Genomic DNA, 17,909 nt, shown 5'->3' on the forward strand with positions numbered 1-17,909 from the left:
AGGACTGAGGGCTGGGTCAGCACTGTGTGACTCCTTCCTTCTCGTTTCTCCTCAACTGCAGAAGTCACCAGCATCTCTAACTATGGGAAACCTCTCTCCCTCCCCATGGAGCTACCTGGGCCTGATTCCCACGCTTCAGTGAGTTTGGAAAAACCTGGACCTAGCTTTCCTCAAAACACAAGGTAGCCCTGCCCTATGTCTGCACTCAGTTGCTCCTGCCGTGGAGCCCAGGTTAAGAGACCAGGGTCAACCATTTCCAAAGGAGAGCACTGAATGGACTGCCCTTGCCCCGTCCAATCACTTGCTGCAGAATCCCAGGCCCTGGGCTAACTCGCCCTGCCAGCCCCCACTGATCCCCAGAGCTGAAACCACCACCCCAGGCTCTTGGGTTGGAGCTGGATGCCTGTGTCATTAGAGAGAGACTTTTTTATTATTCCCATAGGGAAGGGAGACACAAGGGGATCACTAAGAACTATAGCAGGTGCCTGGAAAATAAATTAAAACAGAAATACATCAAAACAAAAAGGAGATAAGAGAAATGGAGAGCAGCGGGGGCTGCGGTGACAGGCGGCCCACCAGGCAGGCAGGCTCTCCCAGGAGAAGGCTGAGCAGTCCCAGGCTTCAACCAGCCCATTTCTTGTCCCTCTGTCTGTGATGGCCCCAGACTCCAAGCCTTGTGGGGCCGTGACTCGAGGCCTCCCTGCAGCCTGGCCAGGGAGTGGCCAGAGTCCAGCTTGGGCCCCCCAGGGGCCTGGCCGGCAGCAAGCAGCACTCTGCCCTCATGGGTTCGTGGGTGCTCCCTTAGTCATTAGAGGTGACATCGATGTCCTCCCCGTTGGCCTGCTTCGTGGCAATGCGCCACCGGTTGATGTGGTGGGAACCCTTCTTCTTCTGCTCGGACTCAGGCCCTTCCTCCTCCAGCTTCTGTCGTTTGTATTTTGTCCTCCGGTTCTGGAACCACACCTTCACCTGGGCCAGGAGGGAGAGGCACAGATGAGAACACCCAGCAGCCCCAGAGCAGCCGGGGCCTGAGCGCTCACGTGAGCTGGGAGGCAGCTGGAGAAACGCAGGGTCAGGGCTCACAGACCAGGGTCCTCTCCTCGGGACAGCTGCCACCTGATGGGTCTGGAGAACTGCTCTTCCAGGGCAAGTGAGATGGGGCCGGAAGAGGACTCTGGGCTGGTGAGGGGGACATATTCTGGTCCCTCTCACAGGCAAGGGATGGGGTGTGGAGCCACTGAGCATCCTGGTCCCTGCAACCACAGCAGAGGCAAAGCCCTGCAGCAGACCTGGTGCTACCGACTGCGAGAGAAGAGAACGATCGATCGCTGCTTTCTGGGGTGGAGTGAGTCACCATGTGGGTCCCAGCAGGTTCAAGCTGACTCCCTCCCGTGGCTGGCCCTGAGCTCTCCACTGCACAAAGAGGCTTCCTAACCTAGATATGGTTTCCACACCAACAGCAGGGCACAGGATGGCCAGGCCACTCCTAGGGTCATGGAGCCACCCCTAGAGGCTCTACCCCACCTCCTGTGCATCTCCTTTATCAGGGGACCCTTGATTGCAGCCTCTGGTGGAATCGCCAGCCCCCACCCACACACACATTAGAAGTGGAGCTGGGCAGGCTGGAGCTAGGCAGTGGGGAGCCCTGGCCTCTCAGTGCCAGGTCCTTGGGGTAGTCTGAAATCTACCACTGAGCCCTTGTCCTCCTTAGACAGACAGGGTGGGAGGAGGCATGTGTGAGGCCCCACATCAGGGCAACGCTCTGCCCTTCAGGATCAGCTCTGGACCTCCCGCTCCCACAGCACTGGCCCTGTCCTGCTGTGGGAACAGGTAGCACAAGAAACAGGAGAAATCCTGGGGACTATAGTAGACTCCTATTTGAACACAGAGAGCTCCCCACTGCATCAGGCAGTGAGAACCCCGACAAGAGGAGAGATGGGGCTCAAACCAAAGCTGGACAAAGGATCTCCATTGCAGAGGGGCAGGCAAGTCACGCTTCCAAACCACCCAGGAACCCTTCCTGGTTTTATCCTAGCTCTAATCGCCCTCGTCCTCCTCCCTCAGTGTTTACTCAGGGTCCAGGATGCAGCCCTTCACATCCTCCCATATGCAACCCGAGAGGTGGTACCTGGGAGCATCCTGGCCTGTGCCCTGTAGAGAAAGCCTTTGTCCACCAACTCCACCTGACTGTGAGCTTCTTTCTTTGGCCCTGCAGAGCTGGGCCAAACCCGAACCCTCCTCCTAGTTGGCAGGAGGAGCCTGGGTACCTACCTTGGCTAAGCCCCTTTCTCTCTCTGGGCTTAAGTCCCTCGTCCACAGGAAGAATGTTTTTTTGGAACCAATGCAACTCCAGGGCACCTCCTGGACTCTTGAGCCCAGGACCCAGAGGTCCCTGGGGGAGGGGATGCAGAGAGGGCAGGCTCACAAGGCATGGAGCGTTTCCTGGAAATGTCAGCACATCTAAAAGCAAGTTGGACCAGGCACAGTGGTGTGTGCCTGTAATCCCAGCAATTTGGGAGGCTGGGGCAGGAGGATAGCAAGTTTGAGGCATGCCTCAGCAATTTAGCAAGACCCTGTCTCATAATAAAAAGTAAAAAGGTCTGGGGATGTAGCTCAGTGGTGAAGCACCCCTGGGTTCAAGCCCCAGTGTCCCCCCAAAATAAATCAATAAAAGCACCCGGTGCTGGCAACTGTAGCTGTGCAGGTGGCATGGGTAAGTCATGTGCATGGAGTGCAGTGAGCACCTCAGTTTGGACAGCAGCAGTGACTGCTGAGGGAAGCATCCTGAGGATGGTTTCATGCCCAGGACATGCCACCCTCGCACACCCTCCCCAAATGCTCCTCTCTGTCCCCTCCATGGAACTCCCTGCTACAGGGTCCACCGCACGACCTCCTCTTTCCAGGTTCCCCTGGACCCTCTGCCCTGCCCCCTTGGTCTTACAGCATGAGGGTGGAGGTGGGGCAACAGGGCCCAATCACTGTCCCGGAAGACGAGGTGCACGGCTGCAATGGATGGAGCAAGGGTGAGGGGCTTCTTTCTCCATTTCCAGGGCAGGTTCAAATCAGTAGCCTGCACACTTCACTTCAGGTAGACTGGAGGATGGCAGTTGCTGTGGACACAGGGTTTCTGGATTCCATGCCCACCTCTCCTTGGGCACAGGGCCACCCAAGCCCTGGTCGGTTCTCAGCACAACCATTTGGCAGCCAGCCCAGTCCCTGCCCTCCACCCCAGAGCCTGCTGTGACTGTGCCAGCCAGTGGGTGGGTGAGCTCACCCTGCCTCCTGTGTGTGACTCAGGGCTGGATACAAGGCTGGGGTGTCATTTCTGAGAAGCCCAAGTGGGCTAGCCGAGGGTGATTACCAGGTGATGGTGGACAACACCAGAGACAGAGGCCCCTTCTGCACCTTTCTCCCCACACCTCCTAAATCTCCTTCTGGAAAGGAGTCTGACCATCACCCTGACTTCCAGTGGCTTAGACCCGGCCATGCTACCTTTCCAGCAACCCTGGCCAAAGAGGGACGTGCTGATGGTAGAACTAACTGCAGGCACAGGAGGACACGTTTTCAGGCCAGGGGCCGTGTCCTGGCACACCAAGTGGAGGTGTTTTTTCTCCATGAAAATCCTGGGGTCAAGGAGGCAGGTCTTGAGAAACAAGGACACAACCCTCTCCCTAAGCAGCCCAGCTATCTTCCGGAGAACAGCCTTGGACTGAGTGTCCAGATGCTGTTTACAAAGACTGTAATAACAGGGGGACGCTGATGACTTCATAATGCTAGTGACAAAGCCGGGATGCACAGCACTGGCACAGTGTGGTCACAACCATGGAAAACAAAATCTACACATGGGGAGAAAGACTAGAAGGGAATGTACCCGAACCATGGCTGACTCTTCTCTCTTCCTTTTACTTCTGAATTTTCTAGAATGCATTACTGATGTAACAATAATTATTTTTTACTTGGAGGGAAAGAAAAAAAGAAGGGAATGGGCACTGAGTACAATAGGAGATGAGAGTGTACTTCACACTCTTCCTAATCCAACCAGGTGACTCTGAGGACACCTCTAGAGGACAGAGGACCTAGAAGGAAAGCAGGTCACATGGTGTGGCTATCAGCTTCAAGGCAGCAGGCCCTAGGAGGCTGCACCTATTTTGCATGTGCCTTCCCACCCCAACACTAACACATTCATTCTCTTAGCTCCAAAGACAGTCAGAATGATTGCTGGGTGTGATGGCGCACACCTGTAATCCCAGTGGCTGAGGCAAGAGGATGGCAAGTTCAAAGCCAGCCTCAGCAACTTAGCAAGGCCCTGTCTCAAAATGAAAATACAAAAAAAGGCCGGAGATGTGGCTCAGCGATTGAGCGTCCCTGGTTCAATCCCTTGTACTGAGGGAAAAAAAAAAAAAAAGAATGACGATTCTCTTGCTCAGTGTGATGTTTCTGGGTTGGGGGGGGGGGGCGGGGTCTGTGGTCTCCCAAATCTCTCCCTTCATTGAGTGGCTCTCTGTTTCTTAGTGAAGCCAGATCCTTCTAAGACTTTCTCCACTTTTGCCTGAGTTACCAGACCTGGCGTACTCTCACTTGACCTTCAGGATGCTACTCAGATGGTCCTACACAGGACCTGCTCCCTCTTGGTGCTTTTCCACTGTCTCAGTAACAGAGACCTCCAGCTGCCTACTCCTCTACTCATTCACATCTCCATCTTCTCAGCAGTCTACGGGAATCTGGAGAACCAAGCAGTCTATTAGCTGGCCCCACCCGAAAACCTGTTCTATGTGTGGCTGTCCAGCTGGACTGAGGTGAGGTGCCACCTCGCCCAGGGCTCACTCAGGCAAGAGGTTCCAGGGCCATACCTAGAAAATAGAACATCAATAGAAAAAAGATTCAAGTCTAATCAGAAAAGGCGTTTGGGAAGTGCTGCGTGCAGGAGAGATGGGAGGTTTATGGACACTTTATAAGAGGTTTGGTTCCTAATTTTCCATGTGGAAAACTGGACTTACTGTTTCCAGGGGGAGTTGGGGGGAGGGAGACCCATATTTTTTTCAGAGGGACAAGGCTCAGGCCTGAGTCAGACAGGATCAAGGAGCTGAAATTCCTGTGGATAAATGAACATATCAGTTCAATAGGGGATGGTCAATGTACGCATTAGAAATGAAGCATGTGTATTAACACGTGAAAGATTAGACAAATGAACAGAAAACAAGCAAATTATAGCCCCAGCCAATGTTTCAGAGCTTCATTTTTTGCATAATGTCCTGTTTTGAACGGGGGAGGTCTAGACCCCTCCTTTTCCTCTGCTCCTCCAACCTTATCCTGTGGCGAATACGAAGGTCTGTGGTACCAGGTCCCCACCTACTTTCAGGGGAATACCTGTCCTTTCAAGGAGTTCAAATATCCTAATCCAGATCTTGTAATTCTGACTTAGGAAGTTCCTCCTTATGTTCTCCTGTTGTCTCTTCTGCTTTAATTTAAGCATGTCTTCTTATTCTGTCACTCTCAGACACACAGAAAGTCCTCAGAATAGATAGCAGCTTAAAACCATCAATCAAGTCACCCCTCAGCCTGCTCTTCTCTCTGCTGTGTCCCGTGGGATCCACTTCCTCTCATTTGATCATATCAGTGTTTCCTCTCCTAGAGTCAAGCCAATGCCATGTGAAGCTCAATCCCCACCCCAGCCACCTCAGGTCACCTCCAACTCCCCACCAACCTCAGCCCTAACTCCTCCTAAGCTTTCTTATCTCTTCCTCTCAGCCTACCCTGGACCCTCACCCTCACTCTCAGAGAAGCATCGCAAAATTCACCTGCCTCCTCAGGACCATGTCTCCTGTCCCAGCTCCTCACAGAATCACACCAATCTCCCTTTCCCCATCTCACCCCACCACCCAGGACTCCCGGAACATCAGAGATGCAAAGATTCTTGGAGAAGAGCCAAGGCTTAGAGAAGGGATGCGTCATCCCAAAACCCAGAGGGTGAGCAACAAAGGTCTCTTGACTTTTCCTAAAATTCACATCACTTGGGTGTCTCCCCTCATCCATCCTCCAAAAGGCAGAGCATTCCAGAGCAGAAAGAGACCCCCAGAGCCACCTTGCCATATCTTTCCCTACAGAGGGAAAGAACCGTCTCTAGAGTCAGGGATAGATGACCACGTACTCCTGCCCCTCAAGACCTCTCTCCTTGCTCTCTGGCTCCAAGATGACATCTGGACCTGACAGCTCCTTCTCCTTCTTAACCTGCCCACCTAAGCCCCCCTCCCCATCCTTCCCTCCAACATAGAATCCTATGCCTCTCTCCAGGCCTTCCAGATTGGAGGCTCCCTGGGAGCCTTCTGCCCATTCAGGTCTTTCTTGATCACCCCCTCAGCCCGCAGCTGTGGCCTCAAGGGGACTTCAGTCACTCATCCTGTGCACATTCTGTAAGTGTCCACACTTTCCATTTAGCCTCCACCACTAAATGAGGACTCTCTAAAACCAAGATTACATTTCCGCACCCTTCTCCCTCACAGCTCAGCTAAAGGCAAAGTCAGACAAGGTCAAGAGACACCTACTGATCTGTTCAGAGCAGAAGGAGCAGCAGCAACCTGCTCATTCATTTCCCCTAAAATTAATGTACCCTGCAACACACACACACACACACACACACACACACACAGCAGCATGCAAGCAGCATGATATCATGTGACTGCCTACTGGCATGTGATGAGTACCTATACCACCTGACCTTTGGGCGTCGATCACATTGTGGGCACACATCTGTTACTCATATACACCACACACACTTATCACACTCAGGCTCCGATGTGACACAGGCCTGAGCCTGCCCAACCAGCCACTGGGACTGAAGCTTAGATGCGTGCCTTCCTGGACACGCTCCAGCCCTGCACCATAGCAGTAAGGAGCAGCTAATTAGAGACAGAAGGGAGAACTGGCTCTTGCCCAGGGCCCTTTCTTCTACCTCTTGGGTTGACCCAGTGACCATCCCAGCACAAATCCCCCGACCTCCGACTAAAGGGTGTGCCTACACCAACAAAATAGCACAGACTGCTCACCTCTTGGTTCCTCATGCTAAAGTTCTGTGAGTGCAAAACTCCACACACACCGAACTGCTTAACCCTCCCAGAACTTTTATCTATGAACTGGTGTTTGCATCATCTAAATCAAAAATCATCTATAAAAATGCAAGGGAGAGATAGGATAGGGACAGGGAGGGAGCCGTGACAGCAGACAGCAAGGGGAATGACTAAGAAAGTTAGTGTTCATATCTGTGTGGAATGAAAAAAAAAATCTTTAAAACTTCCCATTCATTTAATGCATGTTTACTGAGCAGCTACTTCATGCAGGGCACTAAACTGGGCTCCCCTGAGAAATAAGACAGGATTGACTTCTACTTCCCACAGCTGAGATGCCCAGGTCTATTGTTCACCAAAATCATCCAGAGAGCTGCTTAATTTTTTCCCCCAATTCTGGACTTCCTTAGAGACTATGCTGGGGGAGGCCCAGGAGTATGTATTTTAAGATTTGCCAGAGAGATGGATTAAACTTATTTACAGATTGATATTTGCACATGAGAGATAATTAAACAAGTAATAACAGCAAGATTTGATACATATTAGGATGGGATATACATATAAAGGATATACTGTGGTCTCTGAGAACATAGAGGGGGGATTATACAGAAACACAGAGAAGTAGAATATAGATAATCCACAGAAACTCCAGGCTGGAGAGAACCCTGGAATTCATTTCATTCCATCTCACAGATACAGGAGCTGAGAGTCAAAGAGAAGACAAAGCCAGAGTCAACGAGATGACAGAGAGCCATTAGTAGACATCTGAACATACCCGCAGTTGCTAATAGCTCTGTAGAGGTGAAGTTTGAGATGGATGGTGGACACACAGAAAATATAACAAACTAGATGATAAAGAGATAACTAAGGATTGGCTAAATAGCAGTTATTGTTAGGAAGAAGAACATGTAATTAATAGAAAACAGGAAATATAAATTAACCAATTTGGCAGGGGTTTTAATGAAAGCAGACAAGTATAGATGGCTGGATATAAAACAGCTACCTAGAAGGGACAGACTAGAGAATTGTGAGTAACAGTTGTAGATATGGACAGAGATGCACAGCACAGGGCTGATGCTTGACAAATATCTGATGGCTGAAAAGGACACGTAAGCCTGTCTCGTACACACAGAGAGGTGGACAGACAATTATACAGCTTAGGTCCAAGTGATGAGTTAGGAGACAACTCTGATGTTAGAGACTGGATGTGGCAGAAGAACACTGGCCTAGAAGACATCTAAGTTTGTATCTTATGTCACTAACTTGACACATTCCTTTAAATGAAGAAAAGGAAAGGGATTGGGAATAGGAATTATTATTATCTGAGTTCATATTAGGCATATTTAATCATTGAACAATCTATTTTCTGGGTGAGGAAACAAGAACTCAGAGAGAGTGAGTAATTTTTCTAGGGTCACACAGTTAATATGGAGGTGGGTATTTGAAATTGCACCTGCCTGACTGTAGGGCTCTGCACAGTCCATCTCTCTATCTCAGGATCCTCACCTAGAAAGATAGGCAAACACAAGGAGATTCCTCAGGCTCAGACCTCCTATAATTCTATCACATGCAAAAAACAGCTCATTTACAGAGGGAATATGATTAGTCATGAGTTCTTATCATTAATGAAGCCGTAACTATTTCACTATTATATCTGGTTTTGTTCTAAATGTTTGAAATATCTCATAATTAAAGTAAAAGAAACAATCAGTCCATGTACTAACTGGCATTGTTAGGAACAAATATTGACAGGCCGCTAGATTTCATTTAAAAGAAAGTTAATTAAAAATGCTCTCATTGAGCTAAAAAATTGAAAGTTTAAAAACAATGACATTATTTCAACAAGTGCTAATCTGTGGGTGGTGGGATTATAAACTGTTTTGTTTTCTTACATGTCTGCAATTAAAATGCAATAAATATTACTTTTTAAATAAAGTTAATTATAAACACCATTCTTAAGTTGACACCTTGTTTTAAACAATAATTTTAAAACATTGTTTGCCAGGAGAGAAAAGAGGTGTTATTTTATCAACTTATTATTTTCTTTAAAACATTTTTAAAATTCACTTCATTGCTTCCAAAGCTTTTTTCCTACAGTTAGAACAGACACTTCAGCTCTACCAAGTCTGAATACGAACGGGTCCTGCCATGGAGAGGATGAATTAGTGGGGCATCAGACAGGGCTGCAATCGATGACCAAATAGGAGAACCAGAGGGTCAGGTCAGCAGCAGAGAGCTGAGGGTGCAGTTAGGGTTTCTGGCTCCCCCTCTAAACCCCCTTCCTAACCCATCTGCTAATGGGAGACCCCAAAACCAAGGTGGGGCTTCTCCCTGTCCTGAGCTAGGGGTGGGAGGTGTGGGAGAGGGAAGTGGGGAGGAAGGGGTGGCAGAAGGTGAAATGCCAGTTTGCTGAGAGTTGCTGGGCAGTGGGAGCCCACCTCTCATCTACAAATCTCAGAGATGACAGGGACTGAAAGCGTTCCAGGCACCAAAATCTGCCTCCAGGGCAGCAGCTGGGCAGAAGAAGGTAGGCCCTGGGTGGACAGGAGTTTCCATGTCGCTTTCAGGTAGTATTGGTGGCAAAGTATCTACAATGAACCCAAATCAGCTTTCCAGTAACTCCCATCTACTTCATTAATTTTGTTTCTTAAATTAATTATCCATTGCAAAAAAATACTTCATGGTAATTGTAACATCACTCAGTTCAAAGCCCTCTGACCCCACTGGAGTTTATTTCCTTCTGCACTTGACAGCACTCACTGTGGCAACAGCTCCTGTGTACCCAGTCCACTCTCCCACCCTCCCTAGCCTCTCGGAGGTTCTGCATACACCCTTCACTGTTCCCTAAGCCCCAGCTGTCAGCCTGCGTGGGGATCACTGCCACTCTTGGACCTCAAGCTGGAGCTGGTGGCTTCCTAGCTCAATCCCTCTGCTTCTGACGCTAGTAGCCTGAGGACACCTGGATTTTCCTCCCCGCTCCACACACGCTGGTGGGCGGCCAAAGCTTCGCCAGGTTTGCTCAGGAACAGCAGCTCAGTCAGTCGTTGGGAAGGCCAGGTCATCCCGCGGAACTGTGAGCGCCCCGCAGCAGCGGCGGGAGAGTGGCTGCAACAATCCCAGGGCTGAGACCGCTCCGCTCGCTCGGGTAGACTAGGTGCTGCCCGCGCGCGCTGCCGCTCCCGAGGCTGTGTGTTGCCTTGGGCTAACCTGGGCCCTCCAGAGGGGCATTAGGAGCCAACTCAACACGGTTTGTGTCTACTCTGCCTCCTGCTGGGTCGTTGTGCTAGACAAAAGTCCTGCGGTCTCAGCAGGATAAGCACAGCCCAGAGAGAAAGGGCTCTAAGGACGGGCTTTGCCGGAGCACCGCGGGGGTGGCTTTTGGAACCCGGGGGCAGAGAATTCCGGGCCGGGCTGGGGCGGAGGCTCGCGGCCGCTGCTGCCCCGCCCGCCCCACCTCCCGGGCTCCCGGGCGCCGCGCTGGACGCAGGGCAGGCTGCGGCCGGGGGTGATTATTACCTGCGTCTCGGAGAGGCTGAGGCTGCCGGCCAGCTGCTTCCGCTCGGCGCCCACCACGTAGTGGTTCTTCTCGAAGGCGCGCTCCAGCCGCAGCAGCTGCGAGGGCGAGAAGGCCGTGCGGATCCGCTTGGGCTTGCGCGCGAAGGGGCCGTGCAGAAGCAGCCCATCCTGGGGCACGTCGCTCGCTGTGGCCCCGGCAGCCGACGGCAGCACACGCAGGTACAGACAGAGAGAAGGGGCGCGGTAAGCTGCAGCCCGGCCGCCAGGCCGCCCGGGGGAGCGGGCCACGCTCGGCCTCCAGCCCCTCTCCCGAGCGTCCTTGAGCGCTCCTCAGTCTCCAATCCTTGATACCCCCATCCACTTCTCCCCTTTCCCTTTTGCCGTTTGACTCCACCCTGCTTCCCAACACCTCCCCACACTTGCAGAGTTACCCCGCCAGGGATGCGCGCAATCCCAGCCCAGTGGATCACTCTTTGGGGCCCAGAGTCCACGCCAGGCCTGATGAGGCGCCGACCCGCCCAAATCCACACTTCGTGGAGCAGCCGAAGAGGCCAAGGGATGGCAAAAGTCCTTTGGCCCTCCTTTTCCCTTTCACAGCCTTGCTACCTCTCCCCCCACCCCACCCCCTCACCCCACCCCCTCACCCCTCACCCCACCCCCTCACCCCAGTGATTTGCTTTTAGTAACTGCTTGTGAAGCACCTCCCTCCCAAAAGACCGAGAGTACCGAAGGTGAAAAGGGGAACAGTCAGGCTGTAGGCCAGCCCACCCCAAACTAGAAAGTACCCAAGGACTTTCCTCTCACACTTGCTTCAACTAATCTGGCAGCTACACGCTCAGGCTACTAGCCTGTTGGAAACTTCTGCCGAAAGGATAGGAGCAGGCTCTATCTTGGAAAAGGTAAAAATAGCCAGAGGTTAGGTCATCCTGCTGGAAGCACCTGGAGATCTAAATTGAAGTTGGGCTCCTTCTTCCCCCTGCCCCACCTCTCTCTCCACAAACCTTAGACTGCCTGGAGGCCCAACCTCAAGGATTAAACCTTGTCCTCACAAGAGACTCTAATTATTCCCTAGTGGGAAAAGGCACTGCTTCATCCCTAAATAGTCCTATGCTCAAGAAACATGTAAATAAATATCTGGATGTCATCTAATATATATATAGATATAGATATAGATATAGATATAGATATATTGGTTTCTGCAAAGGCATGAGTAAAAATATATGCTCCAGCTTTCCTACTACCTTCCCCCCCCCTAATTTATTGAATAGGATTTTTTAGTATGACTGTCCCTTGGCAGATGCTGGACCAAGTTCCTACACTCAGGGGGACTGGATGAGGCTAGGGCGGTGATCAGAAAGTACAAAAGCCAAAAGAGACTTCCACTCATAGACCCAGTCTTCAGTGAACCCCTCACACAATCTCCAGTCTTAGTTGCACATTCTTACAGCCTGGAAACAAGCTCTGAAAACATCACCCATGGAGTCTCACACAGTGGTATATAACAGTCTCCCTGACCCACCAACACAGAGCCCTAAACGGAATGTTTTGACAGAGTTTGCTGTTGAGAGTGACTGATCCAATTAATTTCTTCAGAGATGGTTACCAGTTTGACTCAATTTGACCAGCAGTTTTGCTCTTAAGACAATTATCTGGACAATTCAGTTGAGCTCTCCCATCTTAGGAAGCATCTATGTATGTGGAGTACAGGCACATCATAAAGATGCTATTGCTAAAACTCTCCAGGTAAATGTTTGGTCCCTCTGCTGGTGGAATCTGCCTGACCTCACTTTCTCCAAGTCCTTGGACTTTGGAGACATACGAAGGCCAATTTTATTACTGGGGTTTTCTGTGGAACAGGATTGCCTATGATTGAGACCTATGGCCTGGGGAGAGTCAAAATCACTAACCTCCAGTCATCTTATCCATTTAAGTGGCTGGATCTGTGATGTTAAAAAAGAGGGAGATGGAGGAGGGGTACTGGTCCCCTGAGCCGTTCAAGGTGGGGTCAGTTCCAGGGCCATTAGTCCTGACTAAAGGAAGAGAGATTTAAATGGAGGAGGTAGAGGGACAGATGGTCAGGGGAGGTTGTCTTCCAGAGAGAGGTAAAAGGAGAAAAAATGAGGAGTCTGCTCCAGGGGGAATAAGGAAGATTAAAGTGTCTGTGTGTTGGGGGGGGGGAACCAAAGTGATACACTTAGGGAAAGGTGGGGGAGGTGAGTGGGATGCTTCTTGGTGATGTTAAAATGAATTGCTTGAAAAACCAACATTGTTCTGAGTCCAGGTGAAGTCTTGGCACTGATTTCCTCTTGACAAATGAACCTGAGAGGGAAAGAAAAAGCCTAATTCATCCCAGCATTCAAAGGGTTTGGTTTCAGCTGCCGGCTGGCCTAAATTGGTCAGGAGTGGGGTTATAGCAAGGAAAGGCCCTGGATGTGTGGATGCAGAGGTGTGCAGGAAAGTGTGGGGCTGAGAAAGCAAATTGCACTCTGCGATAGTCCCTGTACTTTAATGGCTGTTTTATGATTTGGGGGAGTGTATCAGTCACCTGTGTAGTGGAGTTGAGTGCTGTCTTTATAATCCAGAGTGGAGGATGGCAGCCAAAAGCTCTGCCCTTCTGACATACATAACTCCTTTGCCTCCAGTCTTGTTAGTTTCAGGGAAAGCTAAGTTGTGTGGGATCTATCTCGCTGAAAGAATGGCCCCAGTTCATTGTAATGTCCTCTTGTGGTAGGCAACATGTGTCCCAGTCTATGTCCACATAAGGACAGGTATCCTTCTAACCCAACATGAAGAAGCAGGATTCTGGAAAATTATACAAAATGTTGATAAACAATGACAGGTTATTTGATCCAAAAGAAGCAGGGCTTCTTCCACTAAGAAGGAAGGATGTTTAGTACAAAACTAACATCCCAAGACACTGATCAATTGTTTCTGTAAGGATAAGGGTGCCTTAGGTGACTACTGGACCTGGACCCCTCTCACTCTGACCTGTAGGGAATGGTCCATCCCTTCCTACCACCTCCAATCATCCCTTATTCTTCATTTTCTCTTGACTGGGCCACAAGGGCAAAACAAGTTTGGGGCTGTGGTGCTGCCAGTTTGCACACATAATTCCAGGCTGAGAAAAGGCTGTCAGTTTCGAACTAAGAAAGGTGAAGGGGAAACGGACTGCTACAGCCTTCCCTGGAGTTTGAACTGAACATCCCCCACCTCTACGGTTTTCCTGTAGCCTCTCTCTGCGGGCCTCTTCAAGGCTATGGCTGGGAGCTAGCAGTAAGAGACTCCCAGGAATGAGGCAGCAGGAAGCGAGAGCTACGGATCGGAAGAGCCCTGGGCTCGAGCTGCAATCCTTACTTACTAGAGAGACCGCGGCCGGCCAGGGGCTCCAGGCCGGATTACCGGGCGGAGGGGCCTGGGGCTAGGACTGGGAAAGAAGGCCAGGCGGCGGAGATAACCTCAATTCTCCTTCTCTGGCTGGAACAAAGGCTCCCTTTGAAACATGGGCCCATTACCATCGCTGGACCGGGAGGGCTTGGTCTCACCCACAGCTCCCTCCCAGCGCCGCTTCCCTGCCCGGAAAGTTCTTGATCTCGGGGAAATAGCGCCGAAATGCAGCCAATCTCTCTCTTCGCGGATTCCTCTCATCCGACCTCGCGAGCGGCCCCAGGCTTTAGGGTCCAGATCATTCCATGCTCCTTTTTTAAATCTTCCACAGCCTAGCTTAGTGGAGAAGTCCATTCCCCGTGCGCCGGACCGCGCTGCCTGAGAGCGCCGAGCGCAGAGCAGAGCGCAGACATGTTTCCTTTTCGTTCGTGTAGGGTTTCGGTTTTTTTTGCATTAAAACGGGGCTGAAATGAGCAACGCAGAGACCCGGTTCTCTAGAAAACGCGGCGCCGGAGGCCCGGGGACGGCTCGGCTCCCAGCCCCGAGGCCCGGCCGGACTGGAGGGCGCTCGGCCGCCCGGACGCACTTCGATCTGCCGCAGAGACGATGGGCCCAAAGCCACGGTCTCTCAGGATTTGAAAAGTCCTTCAGTGCCCACCGGATTTTTGGATTAGAAAATGCGACCGCTTGCCTCCATCTCCGCGTCAAGACGCGATTCTTGAGAGAAAAATCCAACCGTTTCTGCAACTTGACAACGTATCCGCTGGGACTGATGGTTCGGGGAGCTGCAGCAATTTCCGAGAGAGGGTTTTGCGGAGAATTTATCCGGCCTCAACTGGCTAGGAATGCCCAGAGTAGGAACCTTATCTCTTGCAAGGCGCATCCAACCCTGGGTGCCCCAGGTCCTCGAGGGCGAAGCCAGAGGTGCAAAAGGTGTTACCGAGCGCGTGGGACTCAGGATCCGAAACGGAGGGAGCCTCTCGGGTGGCCATCAAGCCGAGCCGCTGCACAGGTCTGGGGACCTGTCGCCTGGTTCTTCTCTGAGCTCCTGACCCTCACCAGTTCCCTACCCGCCGGATGCGGGCTCACAATTTGCCGAGGCTGAAACTCCGCCCGTGGGTGCAAGGTTTTGAAACCCAGGCTGAGTCTACCCGGGGTAGTTTGCTGAATTTGAATATAACCTCATTTTATCAGTAAGCATTGGTTTTAAGTAACAGGAACTCTTGCTAAAGCGGCAAACATTGTAGGGTTTTTTTTTTCTTTTATCCCCCCAGATCTGGATTGGGGCAAATCTTTGAAATCCTCAGAAAAGACAAGTCTGCCCACAAAAATTCTTATCAAGTAATTACATTCTCTGAATCTACCGTGTGAGCATCTGTTGGTCAGGTGGAACTAAGAAAACTGACAAATCTGTTCCGGGAAAGCAGCTTTCTCTGAAACAGTCAAACGACTATAGCCAGGGCTTCAAGAGATAATTTTCTTTTATTATTTAAGTAATTGTACCAGACATCTAATTTCCTGTCGTACACCCAGCTTCCCTGCAGATTAGCTCCAGGAGCTGAAGCTCCAGCCTTGCCCTTTCCGTTGTTGTACTAAAATCCGAATTACCTAACTCCCACTGATAGATGGAACCTCCCAACACTGGAGTCCCCTTTACACTAACAAAATAAAAGTGAGAACTAAAGCAATTACTTCGCAAATTAAGGCCACTCTTAGAAGGAAGGAAGGAAAGGGGAAAAAACCCAAATTCCAACAAATTCAAAGAAGAAAACGAAGTCCAACAAATGCAACTCATTTTTAAGGTGAAAGTCAGATAATTGAAGACAGTGAGGGTGTGAGTGCGCGCGTGTGTAAGGCCTGTGGGGGATCTTAATTAGCAAACCGATTGCTTGGTGCAGACAAGGGGGATAGGACTTGCTACGACCTTAAAAGCCCTCCGCCCCCTGCCCGCTGCTCTGGAGGACTGTAGTCAGTCCCCCTGCAGCCGGGTAGATTCCCGCAGGCAGCCCCCCCGGTAAAAGAAGCCAGTTCACTTACTGCAAACCTTCCTCACCCTGGGTCCCAGAAGCACGTGTGACTTGGAAAAGTCGGGCTAAGGTTAGCTGAGAAACATCCCAAGACGGTGGCGCACTCCATACTGAACATTAACTCTGAGGTTTTCCCTGCCCGCTGCCCTGCTTCGTACTGAGCCAGGACAAACTGGTGGACTTTTCCCTGTTTGGATGCGCCCGCGAGGGTGGATCTGTGGGAGTTGGTAGTGAGTGTGAGACCGAAGAATCTTCCGGGCTCAAGCCAGGGCGAGGGAAGGCAGCAGTCCCTTCGCTTTCTGGGCTGGGACTAGCTCAGTGGGGAGAGAACGGGCAGGCCGACGGAAGGCCAGAGGAGACTCCAAGGATGCGCCTGTGCTTGGCGTCCGGACCAGCCTCATTCCTGGGAAAGCCTGGAAGTTCCAACCTAACTCACCGAGAGACCAACACGACAGAGCGCAGCTGGATCTGGCGAGGCTTTCCCTGGCTTGGAATAGACCTTCGCGGACCCACAATCTTCTCGGTAACAACTTCTGAACGGCCCCCTCTCGCCCCCGAGCCTCCCTCGCGTCCTCGCGGCACTGACACCGGCCAGCCCTTTCCGCAGGCACAGCATGGGCACTCACCCTGGAAGCGGTGGCCGAAGAAGCGGTTCCGCAGCACCCAGGGGTAGAAGTGGAGAGGGTCCCGGTGCTGGGCGCCGAAGAAGGAGTGCGGGGGCTGCAACGGGGAGGCGCCCAGCTGGTGCGCTGGGTGCACGGTCAGCGCGGGGTGGTTCATGGCCTCGGGAAACACGAGCTCCGGCCCTCCGTAGAGCGAGCGACCGGCGCCCGCGGCGGCTGCGGCGGGGAAACCGCTCACGAAGGCCGCCTCGGCCGCGCTGGGGTGAGGATAGTTGAGCGCTGTGGGCCGGAGTGGTTCCTCTGAAGCGGCCGTCGCCAGGGGATGGGAGCCCGCGCCCCCGCCTCCAGTGCCCCCGCCGGTGCCACCGTCCTTGGCCACCAAGGATTCTATGGTAAAACCTCGCTTAGCCGCGGGCTGGAACATGGTCGCGGCCGCCGGAGCCGTGAGAGGCAGCGGGGCTCTGGGGAGCGCTCCGTGTCCTGGCGCTGCCGCCTTGCGGGGTGTGCACCCAGCCAGGCACATGCACATACACCCGCACCCCTCACCTCCCCCGCCCGCCTGCCTGGGCTCGGCCCCCGCCGGCGAGCCAGGAGCGGAGCGGCGAGGGGTGTGCGAGCGAGCTAGCACGGAGTCCGGCCACCGCGCACAGCCTGGAGCTTCGGCCCCTCCGGCCAAGCGGGCAGTTTCTGGCTCAGGCACTGGCGCTAACGCGGTCTGCGTGCGCCACTGTGAGCTGCCTCTACGACCGGAGGCTTGTGCCCGGTTCCCTCCCTTCCAAGTCACGCCAGGACCGACCCCCGCCCGCGATCCTCCCAGCACTGCCCCGTCAGGCCTCGGCAGCCGCGCTGCTAGGCGCGAGTTAGCGGGCACCTGCCCCGCGTTCGCCCATTGGCCGCCGCTCACCTGCCCCAAGGTGGGGGGCGGGGCGGGGCGGGGCGAGGGACGGCGGGTGGAGATGGAGCTCGCAGTTGGAAGCAAAAGCCGGACTGGAAAATGTGCGGGACCATCTAGCCTCCCCCTCTCCGCCCCACCACGGGCTTTTCCTGGCGTCTCCTCCCTTTAGCTGAGTCTGGTGGCCGCTGAGCAGTCTCAACCCACGGTGGGGTCAGAGAAGATATCGGAAGAAACTGGGACTTGGCAAACCCTTTTCTCTAGTGAAACTCAGTCGAACCCTCTTCCATTCATCCTGGGATGTCATTTCAGTTCTTAGAGAACTTGATCTGGATTTGAGCATAGGGTGGGTGTTTGGGATCCAACAAATACGCCCCCCTCCCCGAGAATAAGTTCCCTGCTCCCC

General features: G+C 52.5%; 1 protein-coding gene across 13 annotated transcripts; it reads right to left on the reverse strand.

Moving 5' to 3' along the window:
* Window positions 1-408: 408 nt before the first annotated feature.
* Window positions 409-17,475, reverse strand: Emx1 (empty spiracles homeobox 1). 13 transcript variants are annotated; one of them, XR_009225679.1, is made up of 6 exons: window positions 16,615-17,475; window positions 10,578-10,762; window positions 4,998-5,092; window positions 4,764-4,850; window positions 2,942-3,110; window positions 832-2,392 (listed from the first exon to the last, which is right to left on the reverse strand). XR_009225679.1 is itself a non-coding variant. In XM_046432307.2 (4 exons), exons 1-3 carry the CDS (start codon window positions 17,138-17,140, stop codon window positions 8,550-8,552), a joined length of 729 nt encoding a protein of 242 aa, XP_046288263.1. In that variant the 5' UTR covers window positions 17,141-17,474; the 3' UTR covers window positions 835-969; window positions 8,519-8,549. The 13 variants fall into 13 exon arrangements, 3 of the variants coding, with proteins under 3 accessions (XP_046288261.1, XP_046288263.1, XP_046288264.1); XR_009225677.1 differs by having other exon boundaries at window positions 2,942-4,850; XR_009225678.1 differs by having other exon boundaries at window positions 4,764-5,092; window positions 16,615-17,474.
* Window positions 17,476-17,909: the final 434 nt, after the last annotated feature.

Source organism: Marmota monax, unplaced genomic scaffold (genome assembly GCF_021218885.2).
Source record: "Marmota monax isolate L192 unplaced genomic scaffold, Marmota_monax_Labrador192_F-V1.1 WCK01_AAM20220418_F8-fsc00106, whole genome shotgun sequence".
Classification (NCBI taxonomy): Eukaryota; Metazoa; Chordata; class Mammalia; order Rodentia; family Sciuridae; genus Marmota; species Marmota monax.

What these genes read in the sequence shown, in the direction of transcription:
- Emx1 (XM_046432305.2), bottom strand. Translation starts at nt 17,140, where the DNA reads ATGTGCATGTGCCTGGCTGGGTGCACACCCCGCAAGGCGGCAGCGCCA. An exon ending in CTTCGGCCACCGCTTCCAGG is followed by an intron (nt 10,763 to 16,614) that starts GTGAGTGCCCAT and finishes CCGGGGCCACAG; the next exon opens with CGAGCGACGTGCCCCAGGAT. An exon ending in TCAGCCTCTCCGAGACGCAG is followed by an intron (nt 970 to 10,577) that starts GTAATAATCACC and finishes CTCCTGGCCCAG; the next exon opens with GTGAAGGTGTGGTTCCAGAA.